This window comes from Marmota flaviventris, chromosome 8 (genome assembly GCF_047511675.1).
Source record: "Marmota flaviventris isolate mMarFla1 chromosome 8, mMarFla1.hap1, whole genome shotgun sequence".
Lineage (NCBI taxonomy): Eukaryota > Metazoa > Chordata > Mammalia > Rodentia > Sciuridae > Marmota > Marmota flaviventris.
In genome coordinates this window covers 119,731,813-119,750,032 of record NC_092505.1, presented here as the reverse complement: position 1 = coordinate 119,750,032, position 18,220 = coordinate 119,731,813, and the positions used below count along the sequence as shown (strand labels likewise).

At 40.4% G+C, this 18,220-nt stretch overlaps 1 protein-coding gene across 1 annotated transcript in view; it reads right to left on the bottom strand.

The window, feature by feature from the left end:
• Slc9a9 (solute carrier family 9 member A9) overlaps window positions 1-18,220 on the bottom strand; it is a 537,647-nt gene that overhangs the window by 179,687 nt on the left and 339,740 nt on the right. The window contains exon 12 of the mRNA XM_071615577.1: window positions 1,332-1,485. Coding sequence (XP_071471678.1) covers window positions 1,332-1,485 — 154 coding nt within the window. The remainder of the gene's footprint in view (window positions 1-1,331; window positions 1,486-18,220) is intronic.

Sequence of the window (18,220 nt, the reverse complement as noted above, 5' to 3'; positions counted from 1 at the left end):
AGCTCACCACTATCTAAGTAACAATTTCCAGGGGATCCAGGGCTGTAGAGTTTAATGTAATATGTGTACTCATCCATAGGCGCCCACAGGTAACCACCACTGTGAAAGGAATTGCAGACCACATTTATATGACTAGAAAATAATTCAACAAGCCTTTCAAAACACTCTCTATTCACCTTTAGTCAAAGCCCTTTTATGTGTTTAGCAATATTCACAGTACTTTGAGAGGTCTTTTTTTCCCCCTTGAATTTGGTTTAATGCATAGCTACTTGGCCTGATTTAAGCACAAGCTTTCTTCCTCTCAACGTATGAGGCCTGCTTCTGCTTTCTCTTTGTCAAATGGATAAAAAAGTTTATCAGTAAATGCTTAACAACAGCATTTATGTTTGTGATTATACTCTTCTAATTTTTTCATCAATTACTTACTCAATCCTATGATATGTCAGGCAACTGTAAGAGAGGACTCATCTGTAAGAATCTTCTTGAAAGTCCTTTTCCAGTTAGATGGACCTTTTCCTGTCAGCTGTGATAGACAGGAATTTGCCTTAGAGAATGGATGGAATCCAGGGAGGGACTGAATGACATTCAAGATGTAGGGATTAGAGAAATTACCTGTGATTTGCCTACACTACTTTACCTTCTAGGGAATGAAAATGAGGACCCAGGTCACAGAAACATTTACATAAAGACATGAACATCTTCTAATAGTTTTGCCCATTGTTCCAGCTATTCGTTTTTGTCTATGTGTCTGCCACCTGTATGCTTCAGGTTTCTAGAAATCAGCTTCCAGCCAGTGACTACTGCCTGGTTCCTGACTGCAAACTTGACCTCTTTTTCCTGTGAGAAAGTATCTGGCTTCTGTCTGTAGCACCCCTTTGGCTAAACATATGTCTCTCCAACCAAATATACTCAAGGGTTCCCATATCCCTATTTCTATCTTAAGTGCTGCGAGGAATTCTCCTTGGTATCACTGATTTTTCTGTAATAATCCTACTAGACTATCTGGAAGACAAGACCCATGTCTTACTTTCTCTTTGGAAATTCCATCACATATCACATTGTACTCTAATACTGTGGAGTGGAAGAACTAGTAGATGAATAAACCCATGCCTAGGAACACATTGTAAGTAGACACCATTCTAGGATTTCTAGCACTCTTGGAAAAGTCAGTTTGGTTGGTGCTGGGTCACACTGGTTCACCTGGAGAGTGAAGGTCAGCTTGACTCTAGGAAGAGATCCAGATCTACCACTGTCCATCATTCTGCAGTACCAGAAACTGAATAGCACAACCATGGGGCAGGGTGACCTCTTTGGCTAACAGTACCACTTACCTGATCTGAAGCCAGGTCAGCATGGGCGTCGTTCCTCCTCCAAACACCCAGACAGTGAAGAACACCAGGAGCAGCGTGGTGGTGAACATCATCTGTTTGGGCTGAGATTCCGTGTTCCTAATAGCTAAGGCAAACGCGATCGCTCCTCGCAAACCTATTAGGAAAACCCCAAAGAGAAAATAAGCACCTTGCACGCTTCATTTTCTTTTCAATTGCTTTTATCTTTACAATTTACTAACACAATTACTTTTTTTTTTTAGCCAAATGCTTTATCTGGAGGTCACACCGAGCCGGGTGCTGTGGTGCACACTTGTAATCCCAGTGGCTTGGGAGGCTGAGACAGGAGGATCATGAGTTCAAAGTCAGCCTCAGCAATTTAGGGAGGCCCTAAGCAACTCAGTGAGACCCTGTCTCTAAATAAAATATAAAAAAGGGCTGGGGATGTGGCTCAGTGTATAAGTGGACTTGAGTTTAATCCCCAGTACCAGAAAACAAAACAAAAACAAGCCCCCCCCCCAAAAAAAAAAAAACAAAAACCCAGAGCATTCCTAAGTGCACTTTCTTCTCTTTCCCTATTGATAGCATCTTACAAAATTATTGCACCATATCTCAACCAGAATATTGACATCTAAACAGTCAAGATACAGAACATTTCTATCACCTCCATGATCTTTCCTGCTGGACTTTTATGACCTTTCTTCCCTCATGTGTCCTCAACAACTGGCAGCAAGCAATCTGCTCTGGGTCCCTATGTTTTTGTTATTTGTCATCTTAGGGTTGTTATGTAAATAGAAGCCTGCAGTCTATAACATTTTGGAATTGCCTTTCACTCACCCCCAACATAATTCCCTGGGTCTCCACGTTGCTGTATGTCTCAGTACTCTGTTCCTTTGTATAATTGAGTAGTATCACCTGGGGAGGATGTTTCATGGTTTATTTGACCATTCACCTATTAAAGGACATTTAGACTGTTTCTAGTTGATGGCTATTATAAAGAAGGCTGCTAAGATTGGCACACAGGTTTTTCTGTGAACATAAATTTTCATTTTTCTGAGATAAATGCCCAGGAGTGCAACCACTGAGTTTTGAATGAGATTTGCATGTTTAGTTTTTAAAGAGATTATCCAAGTTTTTTTTTTTTTTTTTCCCAGAGAACCTCTGCCATTTCACATTCCCACCAGCAATATTAAAATCGTCCAATTTTTCTGTATTCTTGTCGGTCTTGGGGGTGTCCTTATTTTTTAAACATTCTGATAGGTAAGAATGATAATTTATTGTTGTCTTAATTTCTATTTTCCTAAAGGCTAAAGGAATTAAACCGTTTTTAAGGTGATAATTTGTTATCCATCCCCCCTCCCCTTATAAAATAGCCTTTCATATCTTCTTTACCTTTTAAAATGGGGATAATTAAATTAATTGCTGGATTTTTTTTTATTGCTGAGTTTTGAGAGCTTTAAAATTTTTTTTGTACAAGGGATTGAACCCAGGGGGCCTCAACCACTGAGTCACATCCCCCAGATTCCTCTTTTTTTATGTTGTATTTTGAGACAGGGTCTCACTTAGTTCCTTAGGGTCTTGCTAAGTTGCTAAGGCTGGACTTGAACTTGAGAACCCCCTGCCTCAGCCTCCCAAGCTGCTGAGATTACAGGCATAAGCCACCACACCTGGAAAGAATTCTTTATGTGTTATAGATAATAATCCTTTGTGGGATATATGGTTTGGAAATATTTCCTTGCACTCTGTAGCTTGTCTTTTCAACTTCTGAAGAGTCTTTTTCCGAGTAAAAAAATTTTTTTTTTTAGCATTAAACATTTGTTTTTATTTATTTATTATTTTTTATTTATTTTTATTTTTTTTTTCCAGTTTTTGAGCACATTGTAAGGGAGTTTTTTTTTTTAATTAATTTTTTTATTGGTTGTTCAAAACATTACAAAGCTCTTGACATATCATATTTCATATATTAGATTCAAGTTGGTTATGAACTCCCAATTTTACCCCAAATACAGATTGCAGAATCACATCGGTTACACATCCATATTTTTACATAATGCCCTATTAGTAACTGTTGTATTGGGCTGGGGATGTGTTTCAAGCGGTAGCGCGCTCGCCTGGCATGCGTGCGGCCCAGGTTCGATCCTCAGCACCACATACAAACAAAGATGTTGTGTCCGAGTAAAATTTTTTAACTTTGATGAAATCTAATTTGTTGAGTTTTCCTTTTATGAATTGTGTTTTTGGAAGTCAAGTCTAAGAATCCTGCCTAAGTCCTAGATCTCAAAGAGTTTTTTTTTTTTTCCTAAAAGTTTTATAGTTTTACATTTAAGTCCATGATCATTTTGCTCTAGCATGTTTATGAAGTGAGAGATTTATATTGAGGCTCATTTTTTTCTCCTGTGGATGCTTACTTGTCCCATTGAGTTAGGTTTTGTAAAAAAATAGTTAGGTATATTTATGTGACTCTGTTTCTGAGTTCTGTATTTTGTTCCATTGAGGTATATATCTATTTTTCTAATAGCAAACTGTCTTGATTATTATATCTATATAGTAAACCTTAATATTGGGTAGAGTGATTCTTCTTACATGTTCTTTTTTTCCAAAATTGTTTTAATTATTCCAATTATTTTGTCTTTCTACAAAAACTTTGATTACTCTTGCACGTATCTACAAAAAAAAAAATCTTCCTAGGAACAATTACTGTAAAAAATGTATGAGAAAATAAGGAAAACTAAACTTATGGACTTAAAATTAGTAATTAGTTTAAAGACATTTAAAAAATATTCCAGACTGAATACATACTTTTACAATCTCTGTGACCCTTGCTAATCTATTAAAATCTGCTTTTTTATTATTTTACCTTTTCTTCTTTAATAACACTGTACTGATAGAGGTTTTTTTTTGAATCCATATTAAATACATTTACTATTTAATACATTTACTATTTAATATATTTATTAAATAGTAAATTAAATAGTAAATGCTACAACTTCCGAGTGTGATGAGATTAATAAAAATAGAAATGTAGACTTTGGTGAAGAGTAATAAAAACACAGGTAGGAGCCAGGCTCAGTGGCACATGTCTGTAATCCCAGTGGCTCGGGAGGCTGAGGTAGGAGGATTGTGCATTCAAAGCCAGCTTTAGCAACTTAGAGAGAACCTAAGCAACTCACTGAAACCCTATCTCAAAATAAAATACAAAAAAGAGCTGGGGATATGGCTCAGTGGTTAAGTGCCTGAGTTCAATACCTGGTACAAAAAAAAAAAAAAACCCACAACAACAACAACAACAACAACAAAAAAAAAACAGGTAGGAAAGAAAAAAGATAAAGTAGAAGGTCCCTCTTGAGAAACCCAGGACTTGCAAGACCTTTTCTTGTTCCTATGTTGTGTGACAGGACAAATAAAGGTTTGTAATGATAGTGAGTATAAGTCAAAGAGTAGTGATTTTTTTTTAAAATAAGAAACATAAAATATTTCAATGATCTGGTTTTTATAATATTTACTGTAGCACATGGCTTTTAAGTTTCCAAATCTTTTCTCAATTTTATAAACCAGATATGGGGAAGGATAAAGAAAACTATAACCATCCTGGCTCTTATTCCATGTTCCCAATCTAGAGTACAATGCTCCTTTTTATCTCTACACTGAGAACATATAAGAGCCAAGTGGCATAACGAGATCTGGAGGATTAGACGAGAGAGATTTAATACATTTTGCCTGAAACAAGGAAGCGTCAGGAAGAGAGAGGAGCGCACATTCCGATTATAAAATACCTTCCAGGAACAAAGTGTAATGGAGGAGGGAAATTATTCTAAATCTCCATGTAGACAAGGAAATGGCCTGAAGATAAGGAAGATAACATTTGAAGTAGATATTAATAAAAGAGTTTCTATACATCAGAAATTCTGAACACTTAAGAGGCCTGTAATGAAGAAGAAGAGTGTCCCCATCACTGGGGATCCCATAGACACACCCAGCTGGGGACAGGCGGACTGGAGGATTGGTAGCCCTTAATAGTGGGAGCTATTTTAATGATATTCTCTGCAGGAAATACAAATGGTGTCCTTTGGGAATAATGACTCAAGGAACAGTTTTGCAACAGACTTCTGTATCTAAAGAAAGAATTTATAGGTCAACGTAAAGCTCCTAGCGGCATTCAATCACAGAGCAGGCCTCGAGATAGAAGGTGATCTTTTAATTTTCTCTAGTCCTCAAGCTGATATTGCTAGAAATGCCCAGAAAGCAACATTGACCTCCAAGTTGGCTGATACTAGAGGCATTAGGTGAAGAGACATCACTGTTTTTCTTTCTTACTATGAATATTTGGAGAATTTTTTTACTTCTGGTTTTGTGTGAGAAAGAAAAGAACACAGAATACAAATTAAACTTGCTATGTCATGCTCACTGTAAACTCTTTCATGTTGAATATCAAGGGCGGGACATAAGGAATTGTTAACCTTCCTAAGTGTGTTTAATAATGTATAATTATTATGTTAAACTAGCATAACTATGCCCTTAAATCTAAATTATCTGTATGCATGCAGTTCTTGGTTTAAATAAAAGACTCAAAGAGATCTATTAATCTGACTTCTAATACATATATATATATATATATATATATAATATATATATACATATATATATATATGTACATATATTATATATATTATTTGAAGTAGATATTAATAAAAGAATTTCTATACATCAGAAATTCTGAACACTAAAGAGGCCTATAATGAAGAGAAAGAGTATTCCCATCACTGGGGAATCACATAGCCACACCCATATAATAATATTATATATATATTATATATCATAAATTATAATATATAATATATAACATTATATATTATATTGTACATTTATATATTATATATTATTAATATATTATATTGTTATATGTTATATATTATATATTCTAGTACATATATATATAATACTATATTATTACATATATCTCACATATTAAAATCCCTATTTATGGGACATGCAATTTAGAGATTTCTGGGGGAAAAAACTGACAGGTACAGCTATATCCTTGTGGCAGGCTGAGAAACACTGCTAATTGAGGGCCAAACTCCAAGCTGTTGACAAGATGACTTCTGAATATGATGGCCACCTTGAAAAACATGTAAAGATGATGGCCTCAGGGAAGAGATCATCGATCAATAGTCCTGGTTACATGTGGCATTTAAAATATTTCCACATGTGAGATGGCTGGCAATGCAGGAAGCTTGGGCTTAGGAACCGTAAGGCTGCCACGTGGACAAAGTGAAGCTAATTTCAAAGTCCAGCTAGAACAAACTATTGCCTCTGTCCCGCTCGTCCTTTATGAGGATGCGTTTATGAGGTTTCTCATTATACATGTGGAGCCTGGAAGAATGTCAAATCAATAGCCATTCATTGCTTCATCTAATACATATGCATCGATTACCTCCTGTGTGGAGGCTGGGTGCACCTGATCTTATCTTCTTAACACCATGGATTTGGGCCATAGAGAATTTTAGAATTGAAACAAATTACTTAGACTACCAGAAAAATAGTAAGAAATTAAAAATTAATATTGACTTAGGGTGTGCTTCTTAGGGAAACATTTCCAAAGAACACATACTATTTTGCTTGGAAACGGGAAATTCAGAACTCATCAAAACCTTTGTTTTATTTTGTATTCTGCGTACTTTGACCCTTTGGCTTACTTTTCCTTTCCTCTTTGTTTTTGGCCAACTGATGGAAAGAATTCTATACTTTTGGGAGTTACTAGACTATAGCATTTCATTTTAAATGGGTTGACTTTGCAGGCATTTTGACATATTTCATATCCCCAGTTGGAAAGTTAGCATCATCCTGGGGAATAAAAGAATTACCTACAATTAAATGTGGTTGCATTTGAAATTGGCCTCCTAGGGATTCTTATGTTAATTATGTTCGTGTTCTATTCATAACAATAGAAGACTATTGAACCAAGGAAGGCTTTCTAGCAAGGACCCCTGCTGCAGAGAGCTGTAGCTTCCTGTTTATCTTTACAGAGCAAAAGTGAAGCTTTTAATCGATTAAAAATTTGCAAATGTGTTCTGAATGGATGGGGGTCACAGATGTATGTGTTTGTCTGTGTACATATTTAGATCTCAGGAATATAAAGACCTCTTAGGGCATCCTTATTTAAAGTGCAAAACAATAAGGCAAAATGATAAACATTTTTTGAGTATTCACTATGCACTAAGCTCTGTCCAAGACAGAGAGGAAAGGAAATGATGAGGGAGGTTGGATCCTCTATTCTTGAGCTCAGGGTCCTAAAAAAAAGACTCTCTTAAAAGATAAACTGTGACAAGGTATATGAGAGGTGCAAAAGAGATGTTTTGAAAGTGCAGACTGAAGAAAAATGTAAGATTGCTTTGCTTCATCAGACCCTGTCAACAGATGTGCAGCATTTAAGGCACTGAAATGGATAGAGTGGTAAGAGTCTCTGTGTACAGTTTTGCACACTTGAGTTGTTTGTTTTCACCCAAGTTCTCTCCAGTTCCTTTTGTAGCTCTCTCTCAAACTTTGCCTAATTACAGCTGATCTGCAAAGCCTGGGTTTTACTGCCTTGTATTGGTGGGACAACCCATATTTGTCCACAGGGCACTTACAGAGCATTTCAATCCACTCTGTCTTTTTGCCTGCAACATCTAGAGCAATCCCAGACACATAATAGATGCTCAATAAGTATTCACTGAATAAACAAACAGATGAATCTTCTGATTCTTCCACATTCCAGATAAATATGGAAAAGTGATTGATACTTTCTAGGTTGAGTGATTATTTTTGCATGTCCAGTGTCTGCCTTTTTATTACATATTGAGACCCTTAAAGCCTATGGGAAGAGTCTAGAGTTCTGGTATCTGTTATCTCATCTCTACATAGAGGTTTTAAGGCTAGAATTGTGTTCTTTAATGAGAAGTGCCCATCAAAATCATGTGGGACTTAAGAACATATGCAGTCATTCAGGCCAGTCACCTGACTCTTGCGATTCCGATTCAGCAGAGAACCCATGTATCCTAGTTCAGGTGGGCACCCCCACATCCCACTGTGCCACGTTGGCCCAAGGCCCATCACCTCATGCCCTGACTGTGCCCCTGTGACACGTTGTTTTGGGCCCCACAGCTTCTCTTCTCTCCTCCTTCTACCCCACGACTCTCAGGAAGGTTTTCTCAAAACCTAGCTCCATGAGGTCATGGTTCAGCTCAGCAACCATGAGTAGCTTCCCAACCAGAACCTCAGCCCACCTTCCCCATCAACTTGCTCTCGTCTGTTGAGAGACTCCATAAGCAAGGCAATATCCTCTCTTCCCATGAACAACTGTTGTCCTTGCCTCTGAGCCAGGACTCCACTATCAGCCCCTTGCCTCCTTTCTGGAATTCTGCCTTTCTTTGGGGCTTCTCCAAACTTTACCATCAGAACCACCTTTCTAACCTCATCTCACTCCGTGAAGTTTCCTGGAATATTCAAGTCCACATTGTTCTCTTTCTTAGAAATTCTATAAAACCTCCCACTTGTGCCACTTGTACTGTTAAGTAATAGCTTGAGATGAATCTTATTTAATGTGATCTGTTCTTTTCTGCAACTCTTAATTTCTTAGAATGTTGGAATGACATCTTCCTTCCACATTTCCTGTATCTAGCTCTTGTGATATCCAGAAGACGAAACTCAGTAAGTGCTCTTAAATCAAACAATTGCAGGGGTTTCAGGCCCTCCAGATAGGAGAGAGTACTATTCATGTATTCATGCATCCATTCAGGACCCAGACAGGGTTTATTAGCAAAATATTAGTAAAGATGCTTCCAGGTGAGTTATGTGAGATGCTATGAAGAAAACAAAGTAGGGAAGAGGATAGAGAGAGTGCAGATGTGAGGGCTGGGATCTAAGGGTGGCTAGGGAAGCCTCTGTGGTTAGTTGATGTTTGAGCAGAGACCTTAAAAGACAGGTGGGGATCTGTTCACCTTCAGGAATAGTTGGTACAAAGCTCTCAGGAAGATTATGCCTGTCACATCTGAGCAGCAGCAAGGGAGGCTCAGTGGGATGAAGATACAAGGGTGGGGGACAGTGGAAGGAGTTATTGTCAGAGAGGTGATAGAGCCAGATCATGCTGGGCTTTTGCACGGTGCAGAGTTGGGTTTTATTTTAAGTTGGCAAGCTTCAGGCAGGTCTTATACAAGATAGTGATATGATCTGTTCTATGCTTAAAAGAATAACTCTAGCTCTGATATGGAAAACAGATTTCTAGGTGGCTGGAGGTAGGTCACCAGGGAGGAGGCTGGCACTTTATCTCAGATGAGAAGTGAATGCATTATCACCTCTGGTAGGTGCTAGATGTATGCTGAAGGTTGTAACTACTTGCTGCTGGATCAGATGAGGGCTATGAGGAGAAGACTTCAAGAACTTAGGGTCTGAGCAACTTGAAGAACTGGAGAAAGCTGTGGGAAGAGCATATTTGGGTGCTGGGTGATTAAAGGTTGTACTGAAACCATCTTTGATCTGAGATGCCCATTAGTCTTCCAAGCAGAGGCTGAGGAGGTAGGTGGATGTGAGTTCAGGGTTCAGGGCAGAAGGTAGACTCTCTTTGCTATAAAGTGAGAATACGGGATGACAGTTTGGACCTTGAAAAGTGTAGCAAGGTGAAGTTTATTTTAGGCCATGCTTGTTCTTGTTTCAATGTCTTTCTACTTGCTGTTCCCTCTACCCACAGGACTCCTCCTAGATTGTCCCTTGATTGCCACTTATCATCTCAGGTCAGAAAGGCTGCCCTGACCACCTGACTAAGTGCCCCACCTGATTCACCCAGGTCTTTTTGGTTTGTCTTTCATGGAACTTATCACCCTCTGAAAAAATCCTGTTTGTTTTTCTTTATTATTCGCCTAGAAAATGAACTTGGGGAGGGCAGATCCCTGGTTTGCCCATCCACGGTGGCATCCACAGTTCCAGAACGGTGCCTCTCACAGAGTTCGCACTCCTAAGCCAACTTGTGATGAATGCATGCATGAATGGATGAAGGAAAGGTCATTTTTGCATTTGAAAGTACAACTGGAACCCAGAAGGAAATGAGCCATAGATGGACAGGGATGCAGAGATGTCCCTGAGAAACTGATTCGTCCTTTAGAAGAAATGCCTTTTCGATGAGTTATTTTGCTGCCTGTCTTTTCATTTGGAATATAATCCATTGTAATCCCCTTTTTCCTTTCATTTCGACTGCTATGAGGGAGTTGATTTCAAAGATTTAACACATACTTATCATTAGTCTGGTAAATCAAAGCCTGGTATGGGTCTAAAATTGAATTATGTATTGCTTTTACACTTGCTAGTCTCATGACCTTGCAAAGGGTAACTACATTCAGCAAAAATGTCAGTCTGGTTTCAAAATACATTTTCCAGAGCAGTGCAACCTTGGTACATGGTTCCCATTTCAACTCAACGTCATTTTATCACATGGAAGTGAAGCCAACAGATTGTTTTCGGTGGCAAAACCTGCATTCAAAAATAAATGAGTTCTCCTGGAAACTGAGTCTGTGTGAGACAAGCAGAACTTTTTTTTTTTTTCCCTTCATCTCTCTTCCTGAATTTGAATCATTTAAACATAAGGCTACTGAGAAAGACTGAAACAGAACTTTAGTATATTTTTGTGTAAAATGAAGCCTGCTTTTGGAAGCCCTGGGCAGTCAGGAAGGGTAACTGTAAATAGGATTAGCTCTGTTGCAACTCAGTCAACATGCATGGATGCCTCTGGCTTAGGAAGTTTCTTTTCATGTAGGTACGATGGATATGGTAGTAAACTGTGGAATAATCCTTACTGCTAGCGGAAATCTGCAACAGAGGATTTCAAGAGAAAGGCTAATAAAGATCAAAACAAAGTTAACATTCTGTGAGCCATGCTTAACTTATGGCCAGGTTGTGTTCCCAAGGTCAACTTTTAGTTTTCTATTTAGACTAGTGTCTTTCCTCTGGGGCGATTTGCACCCCCTCCTCCCCACAAGGAATCTTTGGCAGTCTGGAAGGACTTTGAATTGTCTAGAAATAGGGAGAGATGAGGTTGTTACTGTTATCTAGGGGGAAAGGCCAGAGATGTTGCTAAACATCCTACAATGTATGCGTCAGCTCCCAAGGTAAAGAATTATCTGGCCTCAAATATCAATATTTGCTGGGTTATCTAGGGTTGCTTTTTTCATAAGAGTAGAGTTATAAATGATAGCAATATTCCTACTGCACAGGGCTATTCTGGCAAAGATGGCTATTTTGTCCACTAAAACCTTCATAGAGAGCTCATGGTGTACTGTGATAACTGCATTAACTATATTTTCTAGCATCTCTTGCATCTAGATATTACCATAGGACTCTTCTCATCAATGAACTGAGAGCAGAAGAGATATGTGTCACTTCTGGCTCAGGGTTTTAAGAAGCAATTTTTCCTATCCCCGGCTCTCTTTTCCCTCCCACCAGCTGGATATAAATCATGAAGTGGTTCCCAAACTTTAGACACATCAGAATCACTGAGAGGACTTACTCAAGTTCAGATCCTCAGGTGCCGCTGGTGGAGCATCTGATTGATTCAGGGGGTCTGTGGCAGGCCCGAGCATGTGCATTTCTCACCAGTTGCCAAGGCACACTTGGTCCATGGAATACCTCTAGAACACTTGTCTAAGGGGGCTAAAAAGTCCTAGGATGGAAGAAGCCTGATGATATCTGAGTCCCATCTGGAAAAGAGGCCTCCTTCATGTTAATATCAATCCTGGCCTGTGACATGAGCCAGAAAGGAATGACTACCATCACTAACTTGGGAGTCTTTGTGTCACAGCAGCTTAGACTGTCCTGAGGTTTTCTTCTGTGCTCTGTCTGTAGAACCACAGAATGATTTTTATCAGCAGAGGAAATCGGGGCTGGGAAAGATGACATGTGTGGCCAAAATTCCATAGTGAAAGGTACAGCTAGCAATGAAAAAACTGTGTCTCACTCCCCACCGAACATTTAACCAATGACAAAGCTCAAAGACCATGGTTATAAATCATGGCATTTGCAGGTACATGGATGGAGTTGGAGAATATCATGCTAAGTGAAGCAAGCCAATCCCAAAAAACCAAAGGCCAAATGTTCTCTCTGATAAGTGGATGTGGGTCCATAATGGGGGAGGGGGCGGTATGCATGGGGAGAATGGAGGAACTTTGATTGGACAAAAGGGAGGGTGGGGTGGGGAGAAGGTATGGGTGTAGGAAAGACGGTGGAATGAGATTGACATATTACCCTAGGTGCATGTATTACTGCACATGTGGTACAACTCTACATTGTGTACAGTGAGAAATGAAAAGTTGTGCTCCATTTGTGTACAATGAATTGAAATGCATTCTGCTGTCATGTATAACTAATTAGAACAAATAGAAAAAAAAATCATGGTTATTAGTAAGAGTTTGATTTTTTTTTAAGGCGCTTTGGGAAGAGACTTCCTGGCAGAATCAGTGGGAGGTTGCGAGGTGGGGCTTGGGGTCTTGCTCACTCACAGGGGTTAGGTTGGTCTGTGAAGGACTTGGTTGACCAGTGTTTGAATCTCCTCTCTATGTTGAGTGAATGCTGAAAGTTCCCAAGTGGACGGTGGATATTTAGCACAAGGCCTTTTTAAGTGTAGCTGCTTTTTGCTCTTTTGCACATATAACTCATTTGAGGAAATCTTATTGCCTTCTTTTGAACTCTATCTATAGAACCTGAGGACAGAATTACAGGGGTTTATGCCTGGCACAGATAGATTAATTTTTTGATGTTGGTTTGCTTATTTTGATAGTTTTCTAGGATTTTGCCTACTCTATGCTGAAATAAGCAAGCAGTTAGTAAATAAATTCAGGAAGAAAAAAAAAAGAATTATGTAGTTCATTTGTTTACCTGAATAGGCAGATTATTTGGTTATAACTATCAATCAGTTATTTATTCTTTCTGGACATCCTGAAAAATCTAAGTGTACATGGAAAGTTCCTGAATCAAGTGATAAAATTGTTTATTTTCCTGTGTCCTTCTGGGACCTTCTGAAACACAGGGAGTGGCAATGGAGATTCTGGAACGTAGCCTTGGGTTACCTAGTGTGCCAGAAGCTGCCGTGGTCTCATTGGCAAAACACATGATGGTCTGGTCACCTCCAAGGTCTTGCCACTTTCTCACACTCAATAAATGTCAAAATATATTGTGACATTTTACACGTGTCCACTTGCTGTGCGGGGGAGGGTACACACAATGTACTTTTTTTTTGCAAACAACTGACACTCTGATTTAGGACACTTGGGTTCATGTGTCAATGCTGGGAGTCAGTCTATGCTGGGATCAAAGGCAGAATCTCAACAACTGTCTCTCCAAGAGGGAGGGAGGGAAGCAGGGACCACCCCTGCCTCCACCTCAGTCTGTGTCCTCCCCAGGGATGTCCCAGTCAATCTCCTTGGGAATGAAGGCCTCAGTCTCTCAGAGGACGTTTTTCTGAGAGCAGGTGTGAGTTTATATGAGCCCTATCTCTGTGAAGCACCAGGAGCTGTCTTGTCACCAGCGTGGCCATTCTCTCTAGTATCTAATTTGGTTTTCGGTGCTGTCTAAGGTGAATACAATGATCTCTGTTTGGCAGCTGTGGTTTGGAAAGGGTTCATCCCAAGGGCTGAACCTGCTTCAAAGCCCGAGTTCTTGCACTTTGTCAAAACAGGAGTTTCCATTTAAAAAATTGTGTGGTGAGTCAAACGGCAAAACCTAATTTGTGGCGTAAAAATGCAAGAGCAAGTAATTCTTATTGTGAATTTATTTTGGAGCTAAGTGAAGAATGATAATGTTTTGATTTAGTAGTAGGAAAAAACAATGGCAGGGAGCTGGCCCCAGTTCTAAGTTATTTTTCAGATGTTCTTAATTCATCATCACCATATAACCACTTCTCAGCATTTGCAGCTCTGAGGAGCTAATGGGAGCTGTGATTCACGTGGGCCTGCTGGGCTTGTCTGCTTTGTCGTGGCACTGCTGCCCCTGCTGATCCCTAATCCAAGAGAACTTTTCCATGATTTCTTTTTTGGGGGGGATGTGGGCTGCTGGGGATTGAACTCAGGGGCACTCGACCACGGAGCCACATCCCCAGCCGTATTTTGTATTTTATTTAGAGACAGGGTCTCACTGAGTTGCTTAGCACCTCACTTTTGCTGAGAGTGGCTTTGAACTCTCCATCCTCCTGCCTCAGCCTCCCAAGCTGCTAGGATTACAGGCATGTGCCACTGAGCCTGGCTTTCCGTGACTTCTTGACACACTTGTTAAAACATTTTTGTGGCTCATTTCCTGCATAAGCTGATTAACCCTGCTTCATTTAAACACCTCAAAAGGCCTGTTTCAGTTCCTGATCACTGATGCCTGCCCCAAGCTGGGTTGTTGGCACCTGAGAGAGATGGGAGCGTTGTGGAGGTTCATATTCTCTACTGGAAAAACGTTCCCAACTCTGTGCCCCATGAACTGGTTAGTGGCCTAATACTGGCCAGCCCAGTACTCTTCCTAGTAAGACAGAGTTAATGGCCCAATTAATCACACCAATACATCCAGGGCAGGTAGGAGGTGTAGCTTGGGAGGGTGAGAGAACACCAAAATCTGAGCAAAAGAGTTGCCAAGAGAGAGGCTTGAGCAATACATTCTAGACCACAATATGGCATCACATGGGCGATATTTTTCTGGAATCAGGATCAAGAGGAAAAGAAGGGGAGAATCCATTTCTTGGGCTCAGATTCTCACATAACCTTTGCAATATGCATTTGAAGAAATATGCCTGGACCTAACAATGGTTTAGTCTGATTCTTGATTCAAATCATTTGAGATTTTTTAATAGGAAAATACTTTCCCCCAACCCAGAGCAAGCAAAGATCTGAAATATATTCTCAAATCCACATGTTACTTTTAAGGACGTGTTACCAGTGTTTCCTGTCATCAACTCGCTTTCAGGGAAGAGTTTTGAGCCAGATGTGAGTAGGTTTTATTTGTTGATCTCTTGTTTTAAAGTTAAGGTTGCTTATCTCCCACCTGTGTGAACGGGTACGCCTGGTCTTAGAACTGTCCCTAGGGGCAATTCTGGAATGGGAAGTTCCCAGGGCTAATAAAATAGGAATGGATGGATCTAAAATGGCAATATGAGTGAAAAGTACAATTCTGATTGGTTAGTCAATGTTGTAGGCCATTTACTCATTCACCTATTAACCACCAAATATTTGCAGAAGGCTATTCAGTTTCAACTTGTGAGCTGGGGACTGAGACATTTTGTCCTTACAAAGCTCCCAGCCTAAAGGGATATAGCCAGGCAAACTGGAGATAATGGCAGAGCATGATGCCTACCAGGAGGGGAGAAGTAATGGGTGCCATGGAAACAGAGAAGGGGGACATCAGCTCAGACTTGAGGAGTTACAAAGCCTTCCAGTAGGAAGGGAGGTCTAAGCTGAGACCTGAAGAATACAAGGAATGACTGACTCAGAGAGTGAAGATGGGTGACTGAGGCCAGGGTCTCAGGCAGAGGGACAGCCTTGTATAAAGGGGGAAAGACCTCTCAGCAAGCTGAAGAAACTGGAAGAAATCCAATGACTGGATAAATAAATAGTGCTATGCTGACCAGATGGTAAAGGGAAGAACAAGAGGCAAGATTGGCATCTAGGAGGGTCTGGAGCAGAACAGCGAGGTGGGAGGGAGGGATTGAAGAGACAGGCTGAGAACAGAAGTCATGAATTGTGATTATGTTCTGAGACATTCTTCTCCAACTTTCACATGCCCTTGAATTACCAGGGGATCTTGTTACGATGCAGATTTGAATTCAGTATTTCTAATGAGCTCCCAAGGGTTCAGCCAGAGCTGCTGATCTGAGGGCCTCACTTTTGGGTATCCAGGATCAAGAGGGCATGGAAGTGTCCAGTAATAGTTATGAGATAGTCCTCTTGGGTTAATGGGGTGCCAGTTGCCTGGGATAAATCCTGGACACAGATTCTTGTTTCTAGTCACTGCTGAAAACAATTCCTTTCTTCCTTCTTCACTTTCATTTTTCTTTCTCCTCATTTTTATTTGTATTTTCTTCCTGGTTGTCACTGATGTCAGATCAAGACACTTTGGGGACAAAGTCTCCAGTTGGATTCTGATTATGGCTTGATGGGTGTCTCACCAAAATGACTCAGGGAAAGATGGTGTCCACCTTGGCAGTGGTTCTTAAGCCATCCTTCCAGAGAACGCCGGCATTCCATGAGCTGAAGAACATAATGTTCCACAGAACTTGAACAGAACTGGCCAACTTGTCACAATTGAGAGAGGAGACAATTAATGCTAGTGGAAAATTTTTCTTCCAGGTCTTTCTCTTAATCGTTTGGTGCTGACAGCTATTTGAGTGTTCATGAGTGCGTGTGGACGATAGAATAAATTATGAATATTAGCAACAAAGACTGGCAAAATGTGGTGCTCTTGTTTCTATGGCTATGTGAGCTTATGGGTGGTTCCATGTAAATCCGTGTACGGTGCTTACATTTTCCTAGTTATTGGATAAGACAGGGTTTCATGTCTTCTTTAAAGTGCAGCAGAAATGGATGAGTTCAGGCAACAGTGCTCTTTGACATTTCTTCTAGTTCCTATACCTTCCCAGGTGGCTCCCTAGCCTCCCTCCTGGACTGAAGAGCAGAGCAACCCTGCATGGTCTCTTCCTAGCCTGCTATTCCACAGTTCCCAGGTCACATGGTTTCAGGAGGGCTGCCAGGACTCAATTAGGCTTGGCATTTCCCCTCCTTCTAGCAACTCCTGGCTCTTATTTAGTTTTAAATTAAATAAAAATTGCAGCACATGGGTTTGAATTAAAACAAGAGGACTGATCTTTGTAATATGCGCCACATCAATAGGGAAGCTAATTTGTGTGAAGCACATCTCCTCCGTTAATTTAAACCACAGAGCTCTGCCTCTTTGGTTTCAAGGGAACTGAGAGCTGGGGCGGGGGCCGCTCACTGCTAGCATTAACTAGGACTGTGCTGGAGAGCAGCCGGAACAGTTTCAGGGGAGCTTAGCACTCCTCTTAAGCCCTTTGTGCTGGTGTCACAGGATACACCACAGCAGTTACAGCCTCCTGGCCCTGAATTTAAAGAAGGTCTTAAAAGTGTCTCAGGGTAAACTTCCCCGATTGACTCTGAACTGCATCTAAGTTAGCAAGAATAGAACTTGCATCATTAAAATTTTTCAAGACAGAAGGACAGACTTCTTAGCTGGGGACCCATTTCATCGTTTTAATGTTCCAAGGCTTCCCATGCATAGATTACTAGTCTAAACAAAATAAATCGGGTGGGGTGTATGCCAGGTGGGAAATTCAATCTCGGCCCTGACAGCTGCTTCATTCAGTCTGGTTGGGTCTGGACAGGAAGACAGAGGTGGGGACAGAGGGTGGCAGAGGCTGCGGGTCCTCCATGAACAATGTGATCTTTACTTGAAAACATCACTGCACAGCAGTTGTCTACACAGCAAGCCCTTGTTTCAAAACTCGACAAAGGCCCTCTGTATACCAAGAGGTGAGTAGGAAACAATTGGATTCCTTCTCCAGAGGCATTTAGATTTGGTGGCAAATCCAGCTCAGGTTTTATGGGGCCTGAAGCTTACCCATTTCGTGGCCCTTTGTAGGAAAAGAGAATATAAAAATGTGAGCATGCTCATTAGAACACCAGGACCTGTCCCAGGATCATGAAAAGGTGATGCAAACAGAAGCTTAAGTTCATTAAGCTCCCAAGTGATCTACCTCCGCTTCACAGCGCTTGTCTCCTGCCCAGTGTCAGAAAGGCATGCAAAAAGGGAGAGTGAAGATAATGGAAAAGGACTTATCAAATGGCAGGTGTCATTGAGTAAGACAGAAAGTTGAGGTTCTCATT